At 50.4% G+C, this 27,083-nt stretch overlaps 5 protein-coding genes across 5 annotated transcripts; all 5 read left to right on the forward strand.

Moving 5' to 3' along the window:
• The first annotated feature begins 1,111 nt into the window (after positions 1 to 1,111).
• On the forward strand, positions 1,112 to 5,313 carry B0J16DRAFT_89156 (uncharacterized protein). The gene has a single exon (XM_046134640.1). It carries the CDS (start codon positions 1,170 to 1,172, stop codon positions 5,016 to 5,018), a length of 3,849 nt encoding a protein of 1,282 aa, XP_045984129.1. The 5' UTR covers positions 1,112 to 1,169; the 3' UTR covers positions 5,019 to 5,313.
• Positions 5,314 to 6,629: 1,316 nt separating this feature from the next.
• Positions 6,630 to 7,931, forward strand: B0J16DRAFT_336619 (uncharacterized protein). The gene has a single exon (XM_046127260.1). It carries the CDS (start codon positions 6,834 to 6,836, stop codon positions 7,782 to 7,784), a length of 951 nt encoding a protein of 316 aa, XP_045984130.1. The 5' UTR covers positions 6,630 to 6,833; the 3' UTR covers positions 7,785 to 7,931.
• Positions 7,932 to 17,506: 9,575 nt separating this feature from the next.
• B0J16DRAFT_89201 (catalase-like domain-containing protein) lies at positions 17,507 to 21,052 on the forward strand. The gene is made up of 3 exons (XM_046134641.1): positions 17,507 to 17,868; positions 17,962 to 18,202; positions 18,940 to 21,052. The coding sequence occupies exons 1-3, from the start codon at positions 17,650 to 17,652 to the stop codon at positions 20,694 to 20,696; spliced, it is 2,217 nt and encodes a 738-aa protein (XP_045984131.1). The 5' UTR covers positions 17,507 to 17,649; the 3' UTR covers positions 20,697 to 21,052.
• Positions 21,053 to 21,190: 138 nt separating this feature from the next.
• Positions 21,191 to 24,231, forward strand: B0J16DRAFT_336632 (XFP N-terminal domain-containing protein). Its single transcript, XM_046127261.1, has 7 exons — positions 21,191 to 21,570; positions 21,618 to 21,692; positions 21,737 to 21,974; positions 22,021 to 22,173; positions 22,219 to 23,044; positions 23,094 to 24,021; positions 24,069 to 24,231. The coding sequence occupies exons 1-7, from the start codon at positions 21,408 to 21,410 to the stop codon at positions 24,101 to 24,103; spliced, it is 2,418 nt and encodes an 805-aa protein (XP_045984132.1). The 5' UTR covers positions 21,191 to 21,407; the 3' UTR covers positions 24,104 to 24,231.
• A 558-nt stretch (positions 24,232 to 24,789) lies between these two features.
• Positions 24,790 to 27,057, forward strand: B0J16DRAFT_396446 (uncharacterized protein). The gene is made up of 3 exons (XM_046132273.1): positions 24,790 to 25,390; positions 25,434 to 25,641; positions 25,686 to 27,057. The coding sequence occupies exons 1-3, from the start codon at positions 25,143 to 25,145 to the stop codon at positions 26,646 to 26,648; spliced, it is 1,419 nt and encodes a 472-aa protein (XP_045984133.1). The 5' UTR covers positions 24,790 to 25,142; the 3' UTR covers positions 26,649 to 27,057.
• Positions 27,058 to 27,083: the final 26 nt, after the last annotated feature.

Here is a 27,083-nt window from a genome sequence, read left to right on the forward strand (position 1 = left end):
TACCGGTTTACTTTTACTTGAGGAAGAGAAACAGAATCAACGTGAACTGCAAACACTTGAGCTGGTATTGCTTTAATCTGGTCGTATGCTGATTCGAGTTGTCGTAACTTCAAACTTGATGTACAATGGAAATTAGGATTACCCTACAACGGTCCTGAGAAACGGCTCCGATTGGCGCTCCACCACTTTGTCAGGGGTACTGTAGCGACCAGAAGAATGTTTCTAGCACGTGAAAGTGGCCCAGCTCTTTGGTTGAAAAGTCCCTTCGTGTTTCGATCGACAGGGATAAAATTCTTCAAGATATACGAGATTGATCCTTATATCTTTGAGCAGAAGTAATACTGCCATCAGATGGCTTTAGAAATCACAATATTAGAAAAACGATGGCATCAACATCTCAATTACCTTGTTGACACTTCTCCAGAACCATGATGGAGTCGTTCCCCTCTCCCCCCTCCCCCTCCAGGTCCCAAAATTGGCGGGCAGCTATGCCTGAAAAGTCCCTAGATCTGGCGGTATAGCTCCGCCTCAGCCCAATCAATGACTTTCACTTCTTCGTGGGGGGTCATGTCAATTGGCACCGCCCTGACAGTGATGTACAGTTGTTGTAGATAAAAAGGGAATGTCTTCTTCCAATTGTCTTGGTTTTGCATATTTTTTCTCTCTATTCACAAGTCTGATACCCTCTGCACTTTCAGTCTCTTCATTGTGTCATTTTTTGAGGTTGGAGCTTGTACTTTGCTGCACAGACCCCTCTGCCTTATTTGACCCCGCGAGACCCTCAAGATATGGGAATTTGAGGCCAACTTGTTTTACAATACGACAAAAAACAGTTGTTTATTGCTCCATTCACCCTCGGCCTGACTCTCCAAAATTAGCCCTTTCCGAGCCCCCAGAAAAGGATTCATCCGCTCCGCCTTCGTACCTAATCAGCCGCGTACGGTACCTAATAATTATTGTTGGGGACTGCCCCGGCTCTGCCTGCAATATTACCGGACCCGTCACCGACATCTCCTCCTAGTCTCGTCTCGACCTCTGCAGACTGGTCGCGTGACCCACCCACCGCTCTTGCCATCTTTATCTTTAAACCGACTCATTCGCATTCTCTCCTCTTCCATTGAGATCCTTCCCCTCTCTCATTCATTCACTATTCATTCACATCTGGCATCATGACGGTTATTGATGTCAACAAGGATCTCGCTGCTCTCTTTGAGCAGCAGGCCTCAGCCACCCCTGATGCTGTGGCTCTTGAGGATGAGAACAGATCCCTCACATACGCAGAGCTCGACAGAGAAACTTGGGCTCTAGCTGAGCGATTGCGTGATTACGGTGTTGGTCGCGATGATTTGGTTGGTGTTCTCATGGGCAGAAGTGCCGACTACGTTATCGCCGCTCTGGCTACCCTCCGAGCTGGTGGTGCCTTTTTGGTCCTTGAGGTCGCCTACCCTCCCGGCCTGCTACGAGATGTTATCGAAGATGCGAAGCCAACTGTCATTCTCACTCAAGTTGAGCACTCAAAAAACCTCACATCTGAAACTCCCGTCATTATTGTCGACAGCCCCGATAAGCAGGAGCGTGGAGAGTCTTCACCCCATTTGACCGAGAGACGGTCACTCCCCGAGGATGATGATGTTGAGCGATTGCTCTTTGTTGCCTACTCCTCTGGTACCACTGGTAAGCCCAAGGGTATCATGAACCCCCACAGAGCCGCAATTCGCTCCTACGACTTGCGATTCGCCGTCAGCGACCTCAAGCCCGGTGACAGAGTGGCCTGCAATGTTTTCTTCATTTGGGAGATGCTCCGACCTCTCATTCGAGGTGCCACCACTGTTGCTATCCCCGACCACGCCAGTTACGACCCTGCTGCTCTTGTTGAGCTTCTTTCCTCAAAGCGCATCACCGATACCCTCATGACCCCCACACTTTTGGCCACAGTTCTTTCTCGACATCCCAAGCTCGGTCAGCAGCTCCCTGACCTCCGCTCACTTTGGCTGAATGGTGAAGTCGTCACTACTGACCTTGTTCGCCGTGCCATGGATGCTCTCCCTGAGACACGCCTTCTCAACGTCTACAGCGCCTGCGAGACTCACGAGGTTGCTGTTGGCGACATCAAGACTTTCGTCGATTTCGAGACCCGAGTGTGCCCTGTAGGTCAACTCACAGACCCTGAACACACCTACGTTCTCGATGAGGCTGGCAACAGAGTCAACCCTGGCGTGAGCGGCGAGCTTTACGTCGGTGGTAACCTTCTGGCCCGAGGATACCTTAACCTGCCCGAAACTACAGCCAAGGCTTTCCAAATGGACCCCTTCGCTGGAGAGAAGGACGCGCGCATGTACCGCACTGGCGATTTGGCTCGCATTCTCCCCAATGGGCTTTTGGAGATTACCGGTCGAGTTGGTGGTATGATCAAGACCCGTGGCTACACTGTTCAGCCCGGTGCTGTCGAGAGTGCCATTCGAAAGCATCTTGCTGTCCGCGATTGTGCGGTTGTAGCTCACGGTGAAGGTCTGGAGCGACAAATCGTTGCCTACATCGTCCGCGAGCAGGGTGAATCTCGCGACCGAACCATTCCCCTTATCGACGAGTATGGATACAGCCCTGTTGCTCGACGTGCTCTCACCGACCATCTTGCTCACTACATGATTCCTTCTGTCTGGGTTGAGGTGGATGAGCTACCCACGCATGGAGTTTCCGGCAAGACAGACCTCAAGGCTCTGCCCGCACCACCATCTCCACGATCGCCCAGACCTACCCCCAAGAAGGAGCAAAACATCAAGGTCAAGACCGAGACTGTCATTCAGTTGTGGGCTGCTTCGCTTAACATGCCCGCTAATGTCATCACACCAAAGCACGACTTCTTCGATCTTGGCGGTCACTCTTTGGCCCTTGCTGACCTTGCTGGACGCCTCACAAAGACCTTTGGTTTCCCTGTTCCTCTGGCTCCTCTCGCCGGAAACCCTACCCTGGAAGGCCATGTTGCAGCCATCAAGGCAGCCCGCGATGGTCACACCGCCGCTGTGCAGGCTGACCTGCCAGCCGTTCTTCGCGCAGACTCCGTTCTGCCTGAAGACATTCAAGGCAACGGCACTCCTATGCGTGCTCTTAGAGATGCCGAGACCATCCTTCTTACCGGTGTTACTGGTTACCTAGGTGCTTTCCTTCTCAAGAAGCTGGTTGACTCTACCGACGCACAGATTATCTGTCTTGTGCGATTCCCCGAGCCCGTGGAAGACTGTGCACCTGCCGGTATGGCTCGTATCCGAAAGAACTTGATCGACCTTGGACTTTGGGAGGATTATCTCCTGGAGCGCATTGAGATCTTGCCCGGTACTCTTACTAGAAAGCGTCTGGGTCTTTCTCCTGACGTTTTTGACGAGCTGTCCACTCGTGTTCAGGTCATTGTCCACTCTGCTGCCACCGTCAACCTGGTCTACCCCTACGCTGCCCTCCGAAACGCCAACGTCAACGGCACTCGAGAAATCCTTCGTCTTGCTGGCCGCAGCGGTGCTACTGTTCACCACGTCTCTACCAACGGTGTGCTTCCACCTTCCCGCACTGGTTGGTGTGAGAACACTGTCATCGATGTTGATGACGTCCCTACCAAGTTGCTTGATGGTTACGGCCAGACCAAGTGGGTTGCTGAGAAGCTTGTCGACGAGGCCAGCCGTCGTGGCATTCCTGTGCGAGTCTACCGTCCTGGTACCATCAGCGGCCACAGTGTATCTGGTTCAACCAACGCTTGGGATTTGATCAATGCTATTGTCGTGGAGTCACTTCAGCTCGGACGCGCTCCTGATGTTGAGAACTGGTACGTTGAGATGACCCCTGTTGACTTTGTCAGTGATGCCATTGTCACTCTTGCAAACCACACCGACGACACCGAGCAAACTCTCTACCATCTCGGCGACCCCGCTCCTGTTGCTTCCAAGGACCTGTTTGCCTCTCTGGCCAAGTTGGGCTACTCTACTGAGCCTCTAGCTTGGGACGATTGGGTTGCCCTTTGGTGGGAGAAGCGAGGCAACAAGAGGACCGGCGATGACCCCTTTACTGTCGACATTCTCCGAGGTGGTATGCCTCCTGTCGAGGTTCTCAAGTCGGTCATCGTGCTCAAGGATGGCAAGACACAGCCTACGCTTGACAAGTACAATGTCCCTCGCCCCAAGATGGATGACGGTCTTCTCGAGATCTATATGCGACACTTCTATGCTCGTGGTTGGTTGTCTCGACCTCCCCGTCGGGATCAGGTCAACGGCTGTGCCAAGAAGGTGCGCAAGGGTCGTCTGGCAGGTAAGGTTGCGGTGGTGACTGGCGCTTCTTCTGGAATTGGCGCCGCAGTGGCAGCTGGCCTTGCCAAGGAGGGCGCCCATGTTGCCGTGGCGGCTCGACGGGCCGATGCTTTGGAAGGCGTCAAGAAGAAGATTAGCGTCTACGGTGGTAAGGTGTTGATCCACCCCACCGATGTCACAAAGAAGGACCAGGTGGAGTCCCTGATGAAGGAGGCAAGTGAGCAGCTCGGCCCTGTCGATATCCTGGTCAGCTGCGCGGGCGTCATGTACTTTACCATGATGGCCAACAACCAGACGGATGAGTGGGAGCGCACAGTCGATGTCAACTGCAAGGGCCTTTTGAACGCCTTATCATCCACAGTCCCGGGCATGTTATCCCGTGGAGCTGGACACATTGTGGCCATTTCTTCCGATGCTGGACGCAAGGTGTTCCCTGGTCTGGGCGTTTACTCTGCCAGCAAGTTCTTTGTTGAGGCAACACTTCAGGCTCTGCGTCTCGAGACAGCGGGTTCTGGTCTCAGGGTCACAGCTGTGCAGCCCGGAAATGTGGCCACAGACCTGTTGGGCATGTCGACTGACCAGGAGGCTCTCAAGAAGTACGGTGAGCCTACAGGCGCCGAGGTTCTCAAGCCCGAGGAGGTGGCCAGCGCTATCGTGTATGCTGTGTGTCAACCCCCTCACGTCGCTGTCAACGAGGTGCTTATTGAGCCTCGCGATGAGCCCATCTAGATCATGCATGCATGCGGCGTGAGTTCATTCACAGCAAAACTTTATTTATATCTAGATATCCGGCCTCTTACTGGCTGATTGTTCTGTTTGACGTTTGTTTGACGATGGGTTCATGATGACGATGTAGCGACCGATACATTTGCTCAAGGTTGGATGGGATTGGAGATTATGTGCTTGTACGTTTCGACATGGATGCACACATACGCATTGTAATAGCTATTCGAGAAGCATTGAGGATGAAAAGAGGCTTTTGGCAGCATAATGAATTTACGGAGAATTGTTACATCTGAGATTCGACTGTGAACTGTATCGTGATGCGATGGTGAAAGCCGAGAATAAATTAAGTGCCAAGATGAGATGATCATGGATGGCTTGCACGGTTATCTGCCGTTTTCCGAGTATAACCAGGGACGAACTGACAGTGGAATAAGACGACGAATGATATTTTTACCATGATGCATGCGATGCGCGCACGAGCGAAGCGAGGAGATTATGCCCTGCCTTGGCCGCATATCATCCTGAAACACGGACAGCTGTTGTTTTGTCGGAGACGGGTTTCGAGTTTTGAAGGGCGACAGGGGTGATAGTTTTTCCATGGATGAAAATCGTTTGTTCATAGAAAGAGACAGGGGTATTGCAGGGATGTAGCGGGTAGGATTTTTTATGGTTTATGCTTACAGAGAGAGTTGGTTCAAGATGATGGCAGTGATGATAGTGAGCAGTGAACAGTATGGGATATGGGTTATTGTTAATGGGTTGATTGGTAATTCGTGGTAGAGGCAAAAGGTTAATAGAGTTAATTATGGTTACGCCCAAGATCGGATCGAAGCAATATCGTAAGCGAACCGCTTAAACGGAAGAATCCTTCCCTTCTCTATATTTAATTAATTAAATCTCGGTGGACAGCTGACTATTCTCCATTCCTTCCTTTTCTCTGGTCCCTTTTCCCCTCTCCTGTCAGTGTGTCTTGAGGCTCAAACATCAACCTTATAAGTTCCACCAATCAAAAGTTTGCCCCTTGCGCTGGCTCCAAACCTGACAGGGGTCAACATCTTGTACCTGCAGCGGTAGAAAGTGGGGGAACAAGAACGCCGGACGAATCTTCTTTGTTTGGTTCGTGGTGCGAGCTTCGAATTCCGGTGAAGTCGGGCCTTGGCAACGGTGCATTACAAGGTTGGATGTTTTGCTTCTTTTGACGTTTGGAAACAGATGGTATGGGATGGTTTGATAGGCAAAACAGTGTTTATATCGTGGATGCTACTATACAATGAGTAAATATGCAATGATGGAAATGACTATGAAGATGAGAATAGTTGGTGATAACCTCAATCAACAAATATCCGTCTCTCGGCCGGCGCTTGTAAATCCTAGTATCCGTATAAACTCCTCTATTGCCGCCGTTGAAAGTGGTCCTCGGCCCCTCAGACCAGGGTCATCAACGAGATTGACTACGGAGCGAACAAGGCCCAGGCTTTGGCCCACCGCCTCGCTTGAGTCCGCCGAGAAGGTAGTATCAGATCCTCCTGTCTAAACCCTGTCTCTCAGAACGAGTCTCAAGTATATATCGACTTTTCCCATTCTCTTTTACATCGCTTCTCTTTCCCTCTCAGCCTCTATTCTTTCACGGACCTCGAAGGACCAGATTCGACATTCTTTTTTCACTACTTTCCACTCTCTTTCAATCTATCACTTTCGTTTCGAGCCTTGACGGCCGTTATATTTTAAATCACTCTTTATACAATTACTATCTGGTCCTAGAGACTCTCCACGAAAAAACAACAAACTATTCAGTTTTACTTATCTACAACCGCAAAAATGAAGAACGCCGCCGGTATCCTCGCTTTCCTCCCCCTTGTCGCCGCTCACGGCTTCATCAAGTCTCCTGCTCCCCGTATGCCCGGTGATGCCTTCAAGGCCGCCTGCGGTGACCAGCCTTTCAACCAGCAGAGCTCCGACATCAACGGCAACGTCCAGGGTATCAAGCAGGTCGTCGGTCAGGACCTCGATGCCTCCAAGTGCAACCTCTGGCTCTGCAAGGGTTTCCAGTTCGACGACAACAAGGACAACGTCCAGAGCTACAAGCTCGGCGAGAAGATCCCCTTTGAGATCAACATTGCCGCTCCCCACACCGGCTACGCCAACGTCTCTGTCGTCAAGACTTCCTCTGACACCATGATTGGCACCCCTCTCATCGAGTTCGAGAACTACGCTTCCAACGCTGGTACCGACAAGAACAACACCGCCTTCAGCGTCACTCTCCCCGAGAGCCTCGGCGGTGACTGCACCAAGGCTGGTGACTGTGTTCTCCAGTGGTTCTGGGACGCTCCCGATATCGACCAGACCTACGAGTCCTGTGTTGATTTCACCGTCGGTGGTGGTTCCGGCTCCGCCCCTGCCCCTGCCCCCAGCGCTTCCGCTCCCGCTGCCAGCTCCGGCGCCGAGACCCCCGCTGCTTCTTCCCCCGCCGCCTCTGACGACGACGAGGACTGTGATGACGAGGAGGAGACCCCCGCTACCACTGCCGCCGCTGAGAAGCCCGCTGCCACCACTCTCCAGGCCGTTGCCATCAGCTCTGCTGCTGACTCTGGCGCTGCCCAGCCCACTTCCGCCCCTGTTGCCGATGACGATGAGGACTGCGAGGACGAGGAGCCTGTCGCCAACGATGATGATGAGGACTGTGAGGAGGATGAGGAGCCCGTCGCTCAGGACGGTGACGATGAGGAGTGCCCCGCTGAGGAGGAGGGTGACTACAACGACGAGTACTAAGCGCTTTCCGCTCTAGTATCCAACCTTACCAAGTACAAGTTTCTTTAGGTTTGGAAAAAAGGGGATGTTTATTCATTTGATGTAGATATTTAGTTCTGAGTAGCCTCCTGTGGGGGTACTTTAACTCAACTGTGAGATATTTGAGGAATCTGTTCTGTGTCAGTTCATTGTGAAGTTCTGTCAATCACGCGATACATGTTATGAAGCATAGTTCCAGAGATGAAATTTAGAATTGAGCTACATAAAACCGTCAAAAATTGTAACTCGTCAACCCTGCATCTGTCCATGTAGGTTGGTTGACGGCCCAAGTCCTAAGATGCACAGCTCATTCATCCAGCTCGCCCTGAATCATGACAACAGTACTCATTAATGCCGTGCCGTCTCGTGAAGATTACTCCTGTTATGGCCTGCATCGAGCATGCTACTTCATAGACAAGCCTAAATACCCTTCTTCTTCTCATCGAACTTGTATCTGACAATGTCGGGGAGTGGTTCGTCGTCATCAAGATGTCCGGTCACAGTCATCTGCGAACCAGTGACAGTCGTCTGCGATTCACTAGTCTGTGGATCGGTTGTCTGCGAATCAGTGCGCTGGAAAGCGGTGAGCTGTGACTCAGTACGCTGGGAATCGGTGCCCGTCATCTGGGAGTCCTTGGTCAGGCTGGAAGCATCCTGACTTCCTTCTGCGTCGTCCGCCTCTTCAGCAACCTCTTCCCCTGCCTCTTCGGCATCAAGCCGCTTGTGCATGTCATCGATTTGGCGGTCATGAAACTCGTCCATAGTCATGCCGCTGGCCCTAATAGGTAGTACTGTTAGTAACATTCTCCGTGGCTATAACTACAGAGTAGCCTAAGGTAGTAGAGAGATTGACAGCTAAGGGCAAGGATAAAATAATTTGTCTATTTCGGGCGATCTTAGACTGGCCCTTAGGCTAATTATTTCCGACACCCTAAACCTCAGGAGACGATCCCTCTACTACCCAGCAGCCTGCAAGGTAACTCACAAGGTCTTTTGCACTTCGCGATCGATTCGGGTTTGATCCTGACGAGCCAGGTTGAGCATGTTGTATGCATCGTTGAGAAGCTTCCCGAGGTGCTCCTTTTCGGCGTCGGTCATGTTCTGTTGTTGAGTGCTTATTTCGTTGTAAAGGCGAACAGCCTCTCGGGCGTGCTCCACGTAGTTGCAAGGCGACATGGCAAGCAGGAGATGCATGCCCGCCTGATGGAAGGGTCCGAGTTGAGGCTCGAGAAGGAGCTCTGCAGCTTCGTTCTCTGCTTCCTCGCGCTTGTCTTGATAGCAGAGCGACCAAGCGCGTCGATATCGTAGATCAAAGATAGCTGCGCAGCCAACATTAGCTTCGGTATATGATGTGAATTGCGGCAAGAGCAAATTTGTCTGTCGAAAGGATCCGTGATTAACTGCTAAAAGCATTCGGAAAACTCACCCGCAAGGGGGCTCAGGTTGGCCATTTTGGAAAATGTTACTCTTTGCAATAGAGTCTAGGTAAGGAGGTAGATGTTGCTCGTCCGGTTACGACAATAATTCTGGAGAGATTTCGTCAAGACAGAGGATAGAAGACGTTGTCGGTCGAAGTTGAAGACTGCTGATGCGGAAGGAACACAGAGTAGGTGTGTCATAGTCAAGCTACAGAAGGCAGAACCTCCATGTTGACGACAATGGGTGCCTGCAGAAAAATCACAGAGACCTTGCAGATGTCTCCGGAGCAGGAGAGAGAAAGGAGATTGGGCATCAAGCTTGAAAGAAACACATTTGTACTGATGTGAACAAACCAAATGATAGAAACATCTTCCGGTGTTGAGCAACAGACGGGAGCTTGCTGTGTTTCTCCATATGTATCTAGGTACCTAGGCAAGATCAGGGTTACGAGTGCCGATTTCGGCATGGGAAGGTGCATGTGCATACAAGGTAATTCATATTGCCAGTCGATTGTGACGGTTCTTGGCAGTGCCAAATGCAATGTGCCATTGGATCTGCAGCTGTCTCCGGATGTTGCCTGCCGCGTTCCGCCCTAACAATCCAGACGATTGCCCTGAGCTTTAGGACAAAAATAAATCATCTAAAGTGCATGATATGTTTGCATCAAGTTTCTCCAAGTAATTTTGTCTCTTTGCTTTGAACAAGCTCTCTGATTCCATGATGCCACCCTCTGCGATTGTGAATACCTACCTGCCTGGGTAGGCCTCGTTTATCTAATGCGTCCTAGGTAAAGGCCAAAAGCCCTGTAGTAGGTAGTCACTTTAATTGGGGACATGTAGAGATATATCAGTACGATGTTCATTTCAGAGATCCAAGTACTAGATCGCACACTAGTTAGGGTTGTCGAGGACCATCTGCTCTTTTGATATGTTAAGCCCAGTACCTACCCGTTTCAGCCGCCGCATCTTTTACTCATGCATATGCATATCGCCTAGATATGCAATCTGGCTAGCTGTGCACGTACATGAAACATTCCTAATTCCTTGTAGCTCATACGCCTCTCTGAGGGTTCTCAAACTGGTTACAGGAAACACATTCTGAGATGTGTCAAACCAAACAGACTGAGTAACCTCTGCCTCAATCATGAACAAATGGGACGTTTTCTTAGAACATCGCACCAAGCTCGTGAAAGCTCAATGGCGTTCCAACTTCCCTCAAAGTGAATAGTCTGTCGAGAAGTTGAGTGTATGCCACTCGGCAGCAGTTGGTTTGCATTCTCTACTGACACAAATATCCCAAGCAATTTGACCTCACGATTGAGTGCCTTGCTAGGAAGATACGAATGGACAACTGATTGTTAGATTGCGGAAACTGTGCTTGAGAAAGCAAGATCCAAACAGTCACAGGACGGAATCGATGCAGCTTGCATGAGGTCAATTGGTTTCCGTCCGGAAACAGATAGAATCACGCAGAATCTACAGACACGGCAAGAGACATTCTGTAAAACTGTGTTTCCGTCAATACGGTGAGGAAGCGTGCATATCTTCAAGTAGCTATACGTTATACGCTTCCGCATGTGATGGATGGTCGAGGACAGGAGCCTGAGGTAGGTACATTCGAGGTATCAGAGTACCTGATATGCTAATTACTAGGTACCTACTAGGTAAGTCTCAAGAGCATAAGAGACGAAATAATTATGTGACTTTACGTGAAATTAGGCTAGCCCTTAGGTTAGTTATTCTTGGCGTCCTAAGTCTTCGAGGAATTGTATTTCAAGTACCTGTTGATTACCTAAGGACTTCATGAGGCAAACTAATAACTACCAGTCTGATAGGAAACCGGCTACCTACACTCCCGTAATCGCATCAATGCAATCTGATGTCAATGTAATGTGAATGAAGACCAAGGACGACAAGCCGTGACACGTTGGGCACCAAGTACTTCAAGATGGCTGTATCTACATTGCTTGTTGAATATCGCTGTGCTTGGAGACTATGCGCAAAGGGATAACCCAGGTAGCTATCCATATCAACATACACAAGACGGAAAACACTTGTCTTTGCTTCCGTTCACCTTTTGACAAAGAAAGGAGGAAACACTGCATCCCCATTCACCTCAATCGTCTGAGTATAAAATCCCAGCATCCGCACCTTTCCCATCTTCCTTCATCCCACTTCATCATCTTTCTTTCTCTACCATACCTTCGTACGACCTTCTATCATCTTACCTACTTTCTATCGACCGCTTACTACCCTCTATTGCTTCCTGCGTTGTGCAGTCTTATTTACTATGGCGTCGGACCGCCCTGAGGGTTATGACCCTGGCCTTCCTATCCCGCCTAGTATGAGCCTTCGAGGGGGAGGTGATAATGAATCAGGTCAGGTAATCAAATCAGGGGGTTTTCTCTTTTTGAATCTGTGATTCACTAACATGGTTGACAGTCGAGACAGGCTGGAGCAGGAGCCAGGAATGAATCAGACCAGGTAATCAAATCAGGGCCTCTTCTCTTTTTGAGCATGATTCACTAACATGGTTGACAGTCGAGACAGGCTTCAGCGGGAGGTGGCAATGATTCAGATCAACAGGTAATCAAATCAGGGGGTTTTCTCTTTTTGAATCTGTGGTTCACTAACATGGTTGACAGTCACTGCAGACCGGGGCAGGTCGTGCATTCCCCGCAGTTATGCAAGCCGGGCAGCGGCGAGGTCGGGGCCGACCTCGGGGTCGTCGAGCTTCAGGAAGGCCTACTGGAGGGGCACCTTCCACGCCCCAGCGGACTCCATCGCAATCTCAGCTCCCTTTTGGTCGCCAGACCTCCTTGATTCCTCCCCAAACTCCCGGCGAAGGACCTTCGTCGCAGCGCACGCCTTTGCCTTCCGGCTCGCAGCCTTCCAGCTCGCAGTCTTTCGGCCCGCAGCCTGCCGGTCCGCAACCTGAGCTCCCTTTGGGCCGTCGTACCTCCTTTCTTATCCCCCCGACGTCCGGCGAAGGACCTGCATTGCAGCGTACACCTTTGCCATCCGGCTCGCAGCGTACGCCCTTACCTTCCGGTCCGCAGCCTTCCGGTTCGCAGCCTTCCGGTCCGCAACCTAAACTCCCTTTCGGTCGCCGAACCTCTTTTGTCATTCCCCCAACCCCCAGTCAAGGTCCTTCATTGCCTGCGAAACGGCCACAGGAGAAGTCTGTGCCCCAATCTGATCCGGGTCTCAGCCCGACTAAGCCCCGGAAGAAGGCAAGACCGTCAGCCTGGGGCGCCCAGAGGGACCGTATCCCAACATCGCGACTTTCGTCTCAAGATCCTTTGAGTGATCAATTTGCAGAGCAAAAGTCCGAAGTCCCCCTGAACTACATCTATTACAACTTTGATCGATTCAATCAGGACAAGGTTCAAAATGCGATTAAGGGGATGAGAGTTGAGACATTTAGCGACCTAGTCTCCCCCCGAAGACAGGGGATTGAGAAATCCATCGATCTTCTTTTGAGCCTGCCTAAGCGTTACCACTACACCCCATCTATCAAGCTGCATCACAAGGATATACATCTGGACATCAAGAGGCACCCCGTGGTATGGGCATTGATCGCCAAGTGTGCTACAGAGCCATCGCCGAGGATGATCGCGCATTTACCCCAGGAAGAATATTCCGAGGAGGAAGCCTCCCGTGTATGCGAAGTCTTTGTGGATATCATGAACCGATGGCCTGGGGAGCTCAACCTACTCACTAAGGAACCTGCGGGATTCAAGAGCGGGTCGTTTCACTCGAGACTATTGACGTCGGCGTGTCGCCATAAGCTTTTCCCCGAGAAGCTCATCCTTTGTCCTTTGCCAGCGTTCAGACGTGCCAACAGTGGACCGAAGGCTGCAGGCATCAAAAAGCAGAATCACTTTCAGCTCTGGTTTTCGACCATCAACCCCACGACGTGGAAGCAGAGAGACGACAAGAAGGAGATAGGGGCGCGTGCGTTTGGCCCAGACACAGCCGTTCCGGAGCCCTCTGAGAAATATCAATTCGTTGTCTTTGACAACCGTGGCGGTATCAAGCAGTCCATTTCTAAGATCAGACCAGAGGACGGCCAGCCTTCTCTCTTTCCATCTGTCTTGCCAGGTGAGAACGAACTCGAGGTCAGCGCTGAAGAGCGCCGAGGTCTGCAGAATGCCGAACGGTTACTCCGACTCTATTCGGCGTCTCTCACGGTCCAGGGTGGCTTAATGGACAATGAAGGCTGCAAGAATCTATGGAAAAGTCTCCTGGAGCAATATGGAGCGGCGAAGTCCACTGCTGAAGGAGCCAGCCGTGGTATATTTGGTGGTAATGACCTACTCCAGGTCTATCCCCAATACCAGATGCTAGGCACCAGAATTGAGCCTGGCGTCACTCTTTCGAAACGCCTTCGTGAGATCGATGAGAACTATCGTCTTCCTTCCCTTGTTCTCCGCTCAGTCGATCGTGCCTGGGCAATCAGCGTCGAACAGGCCATCTCCGATGCGTGGCTGTTAGAAGGTGATATTCTCAAGGCGTGGCAGCGCGGAGCCGAAGCCGCCGATCTAGCAAACCAGGCCATCAAAAGCCTCGAGAAGCACCCATCTTCATGCGTTTGTACGGAAGACATGGCCAAGTTTCAGACGCACGACTGTTCCAACTGCGGAGTTTCCACGGTGTGTAATCAACTCACTACGACGACTTTTGATAGCCGCCGCGTGTGCCGGTCCTGTGCGGTTCGACTGGGAGACCGCCCCATGGGAAGCCAAATAATGGAATATTTGAATGGCCATATCCGGACCAAGATGACTCTTGAGCAAGGTTGGAGTAAAGGCCTTATCACGAATGCCGAGCGCGCAAGTATGTTGGAACAGTGTCTTGAGACATTGAGGGGCATGATCCCCAGCAATGAAGTTGTCCAAGAAGCCCAACTTCCCATCGGCATGACATGGCGCGATGGTTACTCCGGGCAGCTTCATAGTCTGTCCGTCGACAATACGAGCTCGAAGCGTACCGAACCTGACCGCCCGAGTATCGATGCAATCTTTCCGGCTTGGTTAACCTCTCAAGGTTATCGTATTCATTGCCCAGGTAACCTCTCGATTACACTACAAGCACTTAATTACGCCAAGCATATCCAGGTCCCGGCTTATCTGGCGATGTTGAGTTGGTACGTTAACGAACGTACCCGGATTGAGGAAATGCATCAGCCAAACATCTGGGGGGTTGAGGCCAGGGCCGATTTTGACCAACTTGAATCGAAGATGGTCAATATCTCGAAGCGTTTGCGTTTGATCCGCTTAACCTTTGGATGGACTAGGCTGCGCCGACTGGCGTCGAAGATCACCACTAAGGCGCAGTTCCAGTCTGACTTGGCACCATTGATCTCTGGTATCCCACAGCCGGAGCTCCAGGAGAGTATGGAGCGTCTCGACAGTGTTCAGAATTTTGCCATTACCCCTTTGGAAATTAGGTTCCCTGAAGAAGAACTTTCCCGTATTCGGACCTTGGTTCAGGAGATCCTGGATTACTTCCATGTCGAACTACCCAGTGGCCCAGACGGGTGTCCGTACTTTGCACACCCAGCTACTATGCCAGAAGAGTGGAACTGGAGGGTAGCCTGGAGACTTGGAAACGAGAGACTTATTCGTCTCAAGCACCGCTGCAACCGACACTGGCCAACCTACGAGACGATTGAAACGATCCTCCTGGAATGTATATTCCAAGCATGCATCATCAAATGCACCTTATTGTCTGGTGACCCTAACTATGACATTAAAAGGTACCTGAAGGGCAAGTACTCCTCCATATTGGGGTTACCTCTTACCATGGCATATCACGATGGGTTAACCTTTGCCCTCGGTCATGCCCACCATGGGCAAGGGATGTACACGGGGTGGCCACCGAAGCCTCACCGTCTTGACGAACGCCTTGATAAGGACCACGAGAACAATATCCGTTTGGAGCCTCGAACGGAGAACTTTCTGAAGGCGGATTACGATGAGAAAACGTATCCTTCCTTGAGAAAGATGATCATGGAGATCAGCCTCCCGAAGGAGGTCTACAACAATGCGGCGAAGCCCCAACCGTTATCGAATGAGGATCGCGAGTTTCTGATCTGGGATGGTGAGGAGATCAGCGACGACCTCTTCAGTGAAGCATTTGCCATGTTCGACCCCGAGTCTGACATGCTTGATGTGCCTGATGTGCCCGCGATTCCGGCAATTCCTGCAACTCCTCGAGGTGTGGCTGGTTCAAACCCGGTGCAACAGACTCCATCGAGCAAGGTAAGTTATCATGGTCTAAGAAGAATTAACCGCCGAGAGCCTAAGAGACGAAAGAATTTGGTTACCTTATGCTAGCTTAGGCTAGCACTTAGGTTACTTTATTTTGGCGCCCTAAGGCTTAGAGGATAATTCTTCTTTTACCTGCTCATCTATCAACACCGCTAACGTTTTGTAGACCAAGCTGTCGATGCGAGTTAAATCGAACACAACCGACTACTCCGAAGGCGTCTCGGAAGGAGAAATCGAGAACCAATGGGCGCAGTCAATGGCCGCCGTAGCCTCAGCTACTTCCCAGCCAACGGCCCGGACCTCTATGCAGCCAACGGCCAGGACCCCTTCACTGGAGTCTCACTACAGCGAAGGCATCTCGGAAGGAGAAATGGAGAACCAATGGACGCAGTCAATGGCCGCCGTAGCCTCGGCTCCTTCCCAGCCAACGGCCCGGACCTCTTCCCACCCAACAGCCCGGACCCCTTCCCACCCAACGGCCCGGACCTCTTTCCAGTCAACGGCCAGGACCCCTTCACTGGAGTCTCACTACAGCGAAGGCCTCTCGGAAGGAGAAATTGAGAACCAATGGACGCGGTCAATGGGGAGCACGATGCAGAGCCAGTATGAAGAGGTCATGCGACAGGCTGAATCGCGTTCACTGGATGCAGGGTTTCAAGACCTGTTGGAAAACCTTCGTGATGCCAAGGACAGAGGCGACGACTTGGGCTTCATGGCCATTCTTGCCGTGATTCAAGGCGAGCTGAATGAATGAGCCGGACATGCTTGTTCTTAAAAAACGGTGATGATTGACGGAACTTGGTTTGGGTTCGTTGTTTTGCTTTCTCTTTCTTGCGGACGTTTTTGCCTGCTGCTGTCGTTGTCTTATTTTCCGATTGTCTTCGCACGTTGCTGGCATAACTTTCAACTGGTCTTCAGTGACTGCGCGAAGGTTTCATGCCATGGCAGATATGCTTAGGGAACGACAACAAGATCGATGAGGGTCGGTCTTTTGTTTGATATGAATCACGGAGTTGGGATTGTTTTTATCTTTGCACATTTTCGAGTCTTCCCACGCATTTAGTAGGAGTGGGCCGTCAACTACCCTATGTTGTTATGCAGGGTTGGCGAGTTACAGTTTTTGACGGTTTTATGTAGCTCAATGTAATGAATTCTTCTAAAAAAAAACATTGCGCGTGATTGGTTCCCGGCTTCGCCAACATGTGAAAGACGGTCAGTCAGAACCCTAAGAGACGAAATTTTAGGATACGTTATGAAGATAATGATCTAAGGTTAGGCCAATTTACTTTTGTTAACTAACGTTTAGAGAATAGCTATCCTAAGATCGTGTAGGTGGATCGAAGTCGCATCGGTAGTGGTCATCAATATCATGAGATTCGGTTATGGAGTCGGTGGTTCTGCTATCAACTGTTGATATTTCAGAGTGACGCCAGGTGAAGCAGGACATGATGCTATACCGATGACGTAGTGACGTCGCTTTGACAACTGCCCCACACAACAGCTCGGCTCAACATTAAGAAGAAAAGAAGCTATCGGATATTGTACGAGAATAATGATGTTAAAATAATTAACTAGGTGAACTTTAATCAGCCCCAAAAAGGGTTTGGAATTTACACACGGAATTGTTAGAAATCGACCCGGCAAGATGGGAATGTTGTCGATTATTGACGATCAATTCCCCTGGTCTTTCAAGGTCCATAGAAACGCATTGCCCCTGTCTAAATCACAGTGTAGCCGTCATCGAATTAAAGATTCCACATCAATTACTGTATTACAAACTATTCGACATTTCAGTACAGTAGCTTCACGTCAAGCAGGAACAAACGCGGGAATAGTGGGGCTGCGGACAGTTTCCTCCCTGGTGTAACGGGAGGCTGCATCGTTCTCCAAGTCTGGATCGCGATCGCAACGCATCCTGTTGGAAATTTGAGGCTTCTCATAGGTCAATTTACATTGTTTCTTGACGAAACATGACGACGTTCTCTCAACATTCCCGATCGTGTGTTTTCTGTGGTGCGGGGGAAATGAAACGGGTGACGTAAAGTTAACGTGGTGGTGAAGATATCCAGAAACGTATAAAGAAACCCGAATCCTTCGCGTTGTTTCACGGGAGCACGTTCTGTCAACTCTGATAACGAATACCAATACTTCGACATGAGTGATACAGTTACAGGAGCTATTAAGCACGCAGTCATGGGTCACAAGAACGACAAGATCGATCAGCTGAAGGCCAACATGGTTGAGCCCAGCGAGAACACGAGAATCACCTCCGACTTCGGTGTGAAGCAGAACAACACCGACCAATGGTTGCGCGTGGCTACTGAGGATCAGACTGGTCCTTCCCTTCTGGAGGACACTTTCGGCCGTGAGAAGGTATGGATATATCCTCCCGAGTTCAGCTGGCGCCTCGAGCCAAAACATGAGACTCGGCCTTGGCTTCGACATATGTCTAACTGAACATTGCAGATCCACCGATTCGATCACGAGCGTATTCCCGAGCGAGTCGTCCATGCCCGTGGCGCTGGCGCTCACGGAACATTCAGACTTTTTGAATCAGCTGCCGATGTCACCAAGGCCGGTTTCCTCACCGATACCTCTCGAGAGACACCCATTTTTGTTCGATTCTCTACTGTCTTGGGCAGCCGTGGATCTGCTGATACCGTTCGCGATGTCCGCGGTTTCGCCATCAAGTTCTACACTCAAGAAGGTTAGTCAACACCACCCAACCGTCAGCCTCATTCAACACCTAAACATTTGAAACACTTCTTTGATCCCATTCGAATACTCGGATTGGTACCTGGCTGGTCGCTAAGTGTTTGTGAACACTGGTGATGGAGTTTACATAAATGGATTCTTAAATGTGCAAGTGCGCGAATCCATTGCAGCCCGTGCAAGACTACCTACCTATCAGCCATCGCCCAATCAGAATAAATTTCCTGTCTCTTTCCCTCATTGGCTCTTGGCCAGTACCTCTTTCCCTGCTCCACGAAGCTCGTTGTGGCTGTAAACTGCACCGCCACAACACCACAAATCTGCGCCACAACACCATAACAGACATCACCAGTCCCCTCAAACCCTCAAGAAATCGTTTCACCCTCAAACAGCGATTTGAGTGCGGTAAGCGCAAGTGTGCAAGCGTCAACTGTTAGTATCAATCGACGCCATACCAAATTTCCCTTTTCAACGACCTTCGTTCCCTATGTAACACCTGAAACGCGCAGCGGTTTTTTTTCCAACATTCTTTTTATCGTATTTTTAAGATATAGTTCCCAACAATATCATGGAAATACGCCCAAAAAAATCCAAATCCGCTTCGCGGTCTTTTACTGTGGCGGTGCTGTACAAGTGGCTCAGCCGCCACAACACCAAAAACACAACATCACAGCATTTTTCCACCACAACACCATCATACACTCAGTAAATGACTAGCTAACAATTTTCGAGGCGTACAGGATCTTGTGGGCAATAATATCCCTGTCTTCTTTATTCAAGATGCTATGAAGTTTCCTGATGTTATCCACGCAGGAAAGCCTGAGCCGCACAATGAGGTTCCCCAGGCTCAGTCTGCGCACAACAACTTCTGGGATTTCATGTTTGAGCACTCCGAGGCTACTCACATGCACACATGGGCTATGTCTGACCGAACGATTCCTCGATCTTACCGAATGATGCAGGGTTTCGGCGTCAACACCTTTACGCTTATCAACGAGAAGGGCGAGCGACGATTCGTCAAGTTCCACTGGACCCCAGAACTTGGTGTTCACTCTCTTGTCTGGGACGAGGCTCTTAAGCTTGCTGGTCAAGACCCCGACTTCCACCGCAAGGATCTTCACGAGGCCATTGAGAACGGTGCTTTCCCCAAGTGGAAATTCGGTATTCAGGTTCTGGAAGAGTCTCAAGAGCATGACTTCGACTTCGACATCCTTGATGCGACCAAAGTTTGGCCTGAGGATTTGATTCCTGTCCGATACATCGGTGAACTCGAACTCAACCGTACCGTCGATGAGTACTTTACCGAGACTGAGCAGGTCGCTTTCTGCACTAGCCACCTTGTTCCCGGAATCGGCGCCTCAGATGATCCCCTTCTCCAGGGCCGAAACTTCTCGTACCAGGACACTCAGCTTAGCCGACTGGGAATCAACTGGGAGGAATTGCCCATCAACAAGCCTGTCTGCCCCGTCATGAACTTCAACCGTGATGGTGCCATGCGACACACTATCACCAAGGGCAAGGTCAACTACTGGCCCAACCGTTTCAGCGCACAACCCCCTGCCACGGCTGAGGAGGGTGCTTACGTTGACTACGCGGCTAAGGTTGCTGGTATGAAGCAGCGAACTCTCAGCAAGAAGTTCAAGGATCACTTCTCCCAGGCTCAGCTTTTCTATAACTCCCTCTCTGAGATTGAGAAGGCTCACGTTCAAGCCGCCTACTCTTTCGAGTTGGACCACTGCGACGAGGCTATTGTTTACGAACGATTGACTCAGCGTCTTGGTGAGATTGACGGCGACCTTGCCAACACTATCGCTGAGATGGTTGGTGGCAAGAAGCCTTCTAACTCTAAGCCCAACCCTGGCAAGAAGGCCAAGAACCTGAGCCAACTGGATTTCCTTCCTGAGACTCCTACCATCAAGTCTCGAAGAATTGCTATCCTTATTGCCGACGGTTATGATCCCGTCGCTTTCAACGCCATGTATGCTGCCATCAAGGCCCAGAGCGCTCTCCCCTTCGTCATCGCTCCCCGCCGTTCACCCATCTTTGCTGCTGGTGAAGATTCATCGTCTTCAAGCGCTATAACTCCGGACCACCACTTTGAGGGACAACGTTCTACGATGTTCGATGCTATCTTCGTTCCTGGTGGTGAAAAGTCCATCCAGACCCTCTCCAAGAATGGTCGCGCCGTGCACTACATCCGCGAGGCCTTTGGCCATCTCAAGACCATTGGAGGTACCGGAGAGGCAGTTGAATTCATCAACAAGGCAATTCAGCTTGACGAGATTGCTCTTTCTTCCACTGATGGCAGTGGTGTTGTTGAGAGTTACGGTGTTGTCACTCTCAAGAACGCTTCTCCCGACAGCCTCAAGGAGGTCATCACTGTCGCTTCCGACGCCAAGGGCTTCTTGGAGAAGTTTATTTACAATGTTAGCTGCCATCGCAACTGGAAGCGAGAGTTGGATGGTTTGAACACCATGGTGGCATACTAATGACTTTACGGAAAGATACCTTAATGAATAGTTGAACTCTTCGAATTAGTATATTAATACAACAAATGTATCATACAATCTTCATGCCTGAAAAACGAAACAGAACGAAACAATGTGAATATGAAATGGTGAAATATGCGTCGTGTTACTCTATTGAAGACTCCGATGAATCCTGTTTCATGGACTTGTGGGTATATCGTAGGCGCAAACCAGCACAAGTTCCGTACCTATCTATAGCACCAAACACTTCGAGAACAAGGAAAACTTCTTTTAATGAAAACAACAACTCAGTGATCAACGTAAAGAGAGCCAATGAAACAAGAAGATCGGAAGCAGCGCGATGACAGAACGATCGGCCAATCGACCCTCACGCCTTTGCCTAAGACTAAATCACCCTCGATAAAACCACTAGCGTGCAACAAAAAGAGCCTCAACAGTATTCTCGGCCGAGTAAAGACATACAAACATCTCAAAAATGTTTCTTTTTTTATCTGCAACTCGCGGGGCTCTCGGCGCCGCGGCAGGAGCGGCCCCAGTTGCGACGTCATATACGTCATTCAAACACAATCTGTATCATTCCTTGCTTAATCTGGCGTCACTCTCCAAACAACAGCAATTTATTCTCAGATAAGATTTAAAAGCGTTTTCCTTTGCTCAAGTGACTGAAATTTTCCATTCCCAATTCTATTTCCCGTGAACCCTGTCGCAAACATGCCTGGTGAAGTGATTGATCGCCCAAACCCTGCTCCATTGGAGAGTCACCTGCCCGATGCTGTTCTAGATCTGGCAAAGAAGGCGCCTAAGAAGGACCTTGATAAGAAGATCGCCCAATCGCTTAATGATTTTCAGCATGCGGCTTGCTACATTGCTGGGTGTAAGTTGGACTGTCCTAAGGATTGTGCATATCGCTGATACCTCTAGCTATGATCTTCTTGAGAGACAATGTCCTTCTTGAAAGAGATCTAAAGACAGAAGACATCAAGCCTCGCTTGTTGGGTATGTGAAACTCCCTCATGAAATAACTTCGCTAACCTTCAAAGGACACTGGGGAACATGTCCCGGTATTATTCTTGTTTGGTCGCATCTGAACCTCCTCATTCGCAACCATGATTTGGAGATGATCTTTGTCATTGGACCTGGTCACGGTGCCCCTGCTGCGCTGGCATCACTTTGGCTCGAGGGCTCTCTTGAGCGATTCTTCCCCCAGAAGTATGGTGTCAGCAAGGATGGCTTGCGAAACCTAATTACCGGGTTCTCAGTTCCTGGTGGCTTCCCCAGGTAGGACAATGTCTTGTCTCTGTCACGCTCAAGCTAACCTGTTCAGTCACATCAACTCCGAAACCCCAGGATCCATCCACGAGGGTGGTGAGCTGGGTTACTCTTTGGCTGTCTCCTTTGGTGCAGTCATGGACAACCCAGACCTGATTGTTACCTGCCTTGTTGGAGATGGCGAGGCCGAGAGTGGTCCTACTGCAGCGTAAGTCTGCCCCTTCTGATTACAGAACTCGACTAACTGTTGTAGCGCCTGGCACTCTATCAAGTACATCGACCCTGCCGAGTCAGGAGCCGTTATCCCCATCCTCCATGTCAATGGTTTCAAGATCAGCGAACGCACCATTTTCGGATGTATGGACGACAAGGAGCTTGTCAGTCTGTTCTCTGGCTACGGTTACCAGCCCATTATTGTGGAGACTCTCGAGGAGATTGACGCTGAGCTTTCTGGAGCACTAGAGTGGTCTGTCAGCGAGATCAAGAAGATCCAAAAGGCCGCGCGAGATGGAAAGCCCATCACCAAGCCCCGTTGGCCTATGATCGTTCTCCGAACACCCAAGGGCTGGACCGGTCCCAAGAAGGTCGATGGCGAATTCATTGAAGGATCCTTCCACTCGCACCAGATCCCCGTTCCTGGAGCGGGCAAGGACGAGGAGCATGTCAAGATTCTCCAGGATTGGCTCAAGACCTACGACACTGCTCATCTGCTCAGGGATGGTAAACCTGCGGACAGCATCTTGGAGATCATTCCCCAACAGGACGAGAAGAGACTTGGACAACTGAAGAAGACATATGACCCTTACCAGCAGCTGCAGCTCCCCGACTGGAAGTCTTTCGGCGTGGAAAAGTTATCGCAGGACAGCTGCATGAAGCGGACTGGTGACTTCTTGAACCAGGTCATCAAGGAGAACCCCAAGAGCTTCCGAATCTTTTCTCCTGACGAGTTGGAGAGCAACAAGCTTAGCGCAGTGTTTGAGAACACTGGCCGAAACTTCCAATGGGACGAATTCTCTCGCGCCCAGGGCGGCAGAGTTATTGAGATCCTTTCTGAGCACTGTTGCCAGGGATGGATGCAGGTAAGAATTACAGGTGTACTAAGCAAATCATTTCACTGACTCCCCACAGGGTTACACACTTACTGGCCGCACTGCTCTCTTCCCTAGCTACGAGTCATTCCTCGGCATCATCCACACCATGATGGTTCAGTACTCCAAGTTCAACAAGATCGCTCGCGAGACCAACTGGAGAGGAGACCTTAGCTCCATCAACTACATCGAGACCAGCACATGGGCTCGCCAGGAGCACAATGGTTTCTCCCACCAGAACCCATCATTCATCGGATCCGTCTTGAACCTCAAGGCAGAGGCTGCTCGCGTGTACTTGCCCCCCGACGCCAACTGCTTCCTTAGCACTATTCACCACTGTCTCGGCTCCAAGAACTATGTCAACTTGATGATTGGCTCCAAGCAGCCCACTGGTGTCTTCCTGTCTCCTGAAGAGGCTGCGGAGCATTGCCGAAAGGGTGCCAGTATCTGGGAGTTTGCTTCTACCGACAGTGGAAAGGAGCCTGATGTTGTGATTGCGGGTATTGGTGTTGAAGTCACTTTCGAGGTTGTCAAGGCTGCCGAAACTCTGCGCGACTGGATCCCCGAGCTTCGAGTCCGGGTTGTCAACGTCACCGACCTTATGGTTCTTGCTGCCGAGACACGCCATCCCCATTCGCTCAGCCGAGCCGACTTCCTCGATATGTTCACCGAAGATAAAGCCGTGTGCTTCAACTACCACGGATACGCTGCTGAACTTCAAGGTCTTTTGTTCGGTCGCCCCGGTCTGCACCGCATGACTGTCGAAGGGTACAAGGAGGAGGGTAGCACAACCACACCTTTTGACATGATGCTCTTGAACACTGTCAGCCGATTCGATGTCGCTAAGCGTGCTCTCAAGGGCGCCGCCGAGACCAACGACAAGATCAAGGCCAAGCTCGACGAGACTCTGAAGAAGATTGACGCTCGTGTTGAGGAGGTTAGAAAGTACATCCAGGATGAGGGCAAGGGTAAGTTACCTCAAATCTCGGAAATAATTATAGCTAACATATCGTAGACCCTGATGACCTGTACGACATGCCCAAGTTTTAGGTAGACTTGTGAGCTGAGATAATGGAACACGAAGTAAGATCTCGGAGGAGAGAAGCGGAAATTATGATTTCATGATAATTATGCACTTATTTAATGATCTAATAAAAGTTATTGACTGTAACTTCAGGACTGGGATGTAGTGTATCTACCTGTGAATCCGCTGCATTTTTAATCAATACTATGCCTGCAGGAGAGGGCATCATCTTGAACCTCTACTGGCTCACCTTGGTGCACATCAAATTCGCTTACCCCTAGCATCTAGAGTCAGAACTCCGAGCAGTGCCCGCCCAATACCCCATTGACATAGGTCCGATCCCAGGGTCCAAAGATGCTCACTGCACACGACGCAGTTGAATACTGGACATGAGTTTTAATCTGTGCTGTAGGAACTCGTTTATGATACAGTCGTTGGCTCAGGTAACAAACTCACCGGTCATCCAGGAGTAATGGGTGATTTATTCGAAGCTAAAGACGTCTGTTTAACTTCCATGTATCTTTACCAGTAATAGTCTAAGTATTAGACCAGTTAATAAATATGCTCTAAATGTAAACACCAGGCTGGGCCGTCGATGTTGTTCACATGTAGGGTGCATGCACTCATCCTGTCACATCGAAGCAAACACCATCCAACAAATTCCTTCGGGTCAAGCAAGGCAGTGCTAGATCAAAATAATCACACACATGAACACTCCGGAAGACCGTGGAATCTATCAGCTATCAATGAATTCTGATACAACGTGATTGTTTATTCAGATCAGCGGCACCTGGCTTGCAGCTGGCGTGCACCTGCATTTGGGCAACTGCCTATTTTCGGGTCGCGACTTCCGGCAGCACATCACTGTTTGCTTTCATACCGCGCGTGCAACACTCCAGCGAAGGAAGGAGCAGTATTTTGGTATGCGATATCGGAGACGCAATCATCGCGTCCTTAACATCTGCAACATACTCTACAAACCTCCCCTCACGCGGACAAACATCCGCTTCTCTCATTATCAGCTACCTTTCATCATTATCGAGATCATCCCTATCTCTTCTCAAGATGGGCAACGGCCACAGCAGCCCCATCCAAAACTGCCTCAACAGCATCTGTGCTAACCGCACCGCCTGTGTCACGTACCCAGGCGATCCGCTCTTTACGTGGTGGTCGAAGCCGTTCAACCTCGAGTTTCTAGTCGTCCCTACCGCTATAATTCGTCCTCAAACTGCCAACGAAGTCGCCGAGGCTGTCAAATGTGCCACGCAGAGCGGGCTCAAGGTGCAGGCAAAGTCTGGAGGGCACTCCTATGGGTATGACCCCCGCGAAAGCCGCATGATAGAGCTAATTGTGCAGAAACTATGGTCTAGGAGGTGCAGATGGAGCGGTCTCTATTGACATGGTCAACTTCAAGGACTTCAGTATGGACAACAGGACGTGGTATGCTAGGTTCGGCGCCGGCCTGAATCTGGGTGAACTGGATGTGCATCTGCACGCAAATGGAAGACGAGCCATCGCTCACGGAACGTGCCCGGAGGTAGGCACCGGAGGACATCTGACAGTTGTAAGTCTACCAGATATATGCCTGATCACCTCTGACATCTTCAGGGCGGCCTTGGACCAATATCCCGCCAGTGGGGAAGCGCTCTCGACCATCTCCTCGAAATCGAAGTTGTAACCGCAGACGGTACTATCCAGAGAGCCAGCTATACCAAAAACTCCGGACTCTTCTGGGCTATGCGCGGCGCGGGCGCAAGTTTTGGCATCGCAACCAAATTCCTAGTCAAGACTCGACCGGAACCTGGCAAAATCGTCCAATACAGCTACAACTTTGCTTTCGGCTCGCAGACCGAAACGGCAGCATTATACAAAGAGTGGCAGCAGCTCGTGGGAGAACCTGATTTGGACCGTCGATTCTCAAGCCTCTTCGTCGTTCAACCTCTGGGAGCACTCATCACTGGGACCTTCTTTGGCACGGAATCTGAGTATCAAGCTACCGGTATCCCTGGTCGACTTCCTGGAGCTGGCAAAGGTGCTTTCTGGCTAACGGATTGGGCGGGTCTTCTGTTACACGAAGCAGAAGCTACTGGCTGTGCTTTGGGAAGCATACCTACAGTCTTTTATGGCAAATCACTATCCCTCACCGAGCAGGATCTACTCAGTGATTCAGCTATTACCGAACTGTTCGAATATCTTGGAGATCATCATAGCCAATTGTCACCTATTACAATCATCTTCAATACTGAGGGCGGCGAAATGATGGACTTCCCCACCAATGCAACGGCATACCCGCACCGAAAGAGTATCATCATGTATCAATCCTACGGCATCGGGGCGGGGCAAGTATCGGCAGCCACACGGAACCTCTTGGACGGAGTTCACCAGCGGATCCAGCGGTCGGCTCCGAGCGCCCACTCCACTTACGCCGGGTATATCGATGCATGGGCGGACCGAAAGACGGCCCAGAAACTTTACTGGGCGGACAATCTCCCGCGATTACGAGAGTTGAAGAAGGTGTGGGATCCAACAGATGTCTTTAGCAATCCGCAGAGCATTGACCCGGCCGATTAAAGCGGAATTGGTGTAATTTGAGGAACTGTCACGAGATGACATGCCAGACGAATGAGGAACGAGATTGTCAAACCACGGCTCCGAGCGTCCGATGGGTGCCGATAGAGGCCGGGGTTGCCTAAGATTACATGTGTACACAAGTATGAATTCATTTGCTCACCGATATCTTGTATTGTCACGAGCTATTGCGTAGCATCATCGAGGTGACCCGCTTCAGCTTTCTAGTGCAATCATTTCCCCGCGTATTCAAAGCTTCTGGCGTCAACTAACGTAGTGGGGAGATGATTCAAAATCCGGGGTAACAACAGATGGTAGTACAATGAAGTAGAGTTGACAACTCGTCAGCAAAGTCTTGAATGGTCAGACACTTCTATCGAGAAGAGCATACAGTATTTCATGATCTCAAACATCAAACATCTCCAATTTTTAACCCTG

This window comes from Fusarium flagelliforme, assembly GCF_020744385.1.
Source record: "Fusarium flagelliforme strain FIESC 12 MPI-CAGE-AA-0113 chromosome Unknown B0J16scaffold_3, whole genome shotgun sequence".
In the NCBI taxonomy this organism is placed as follows: Eukaryota; Fungi; Ascomycota; class Sordariomycetes; order Hypocreales; family Nectriaceae; genus Fusarium; species Fusarium flagelliforme.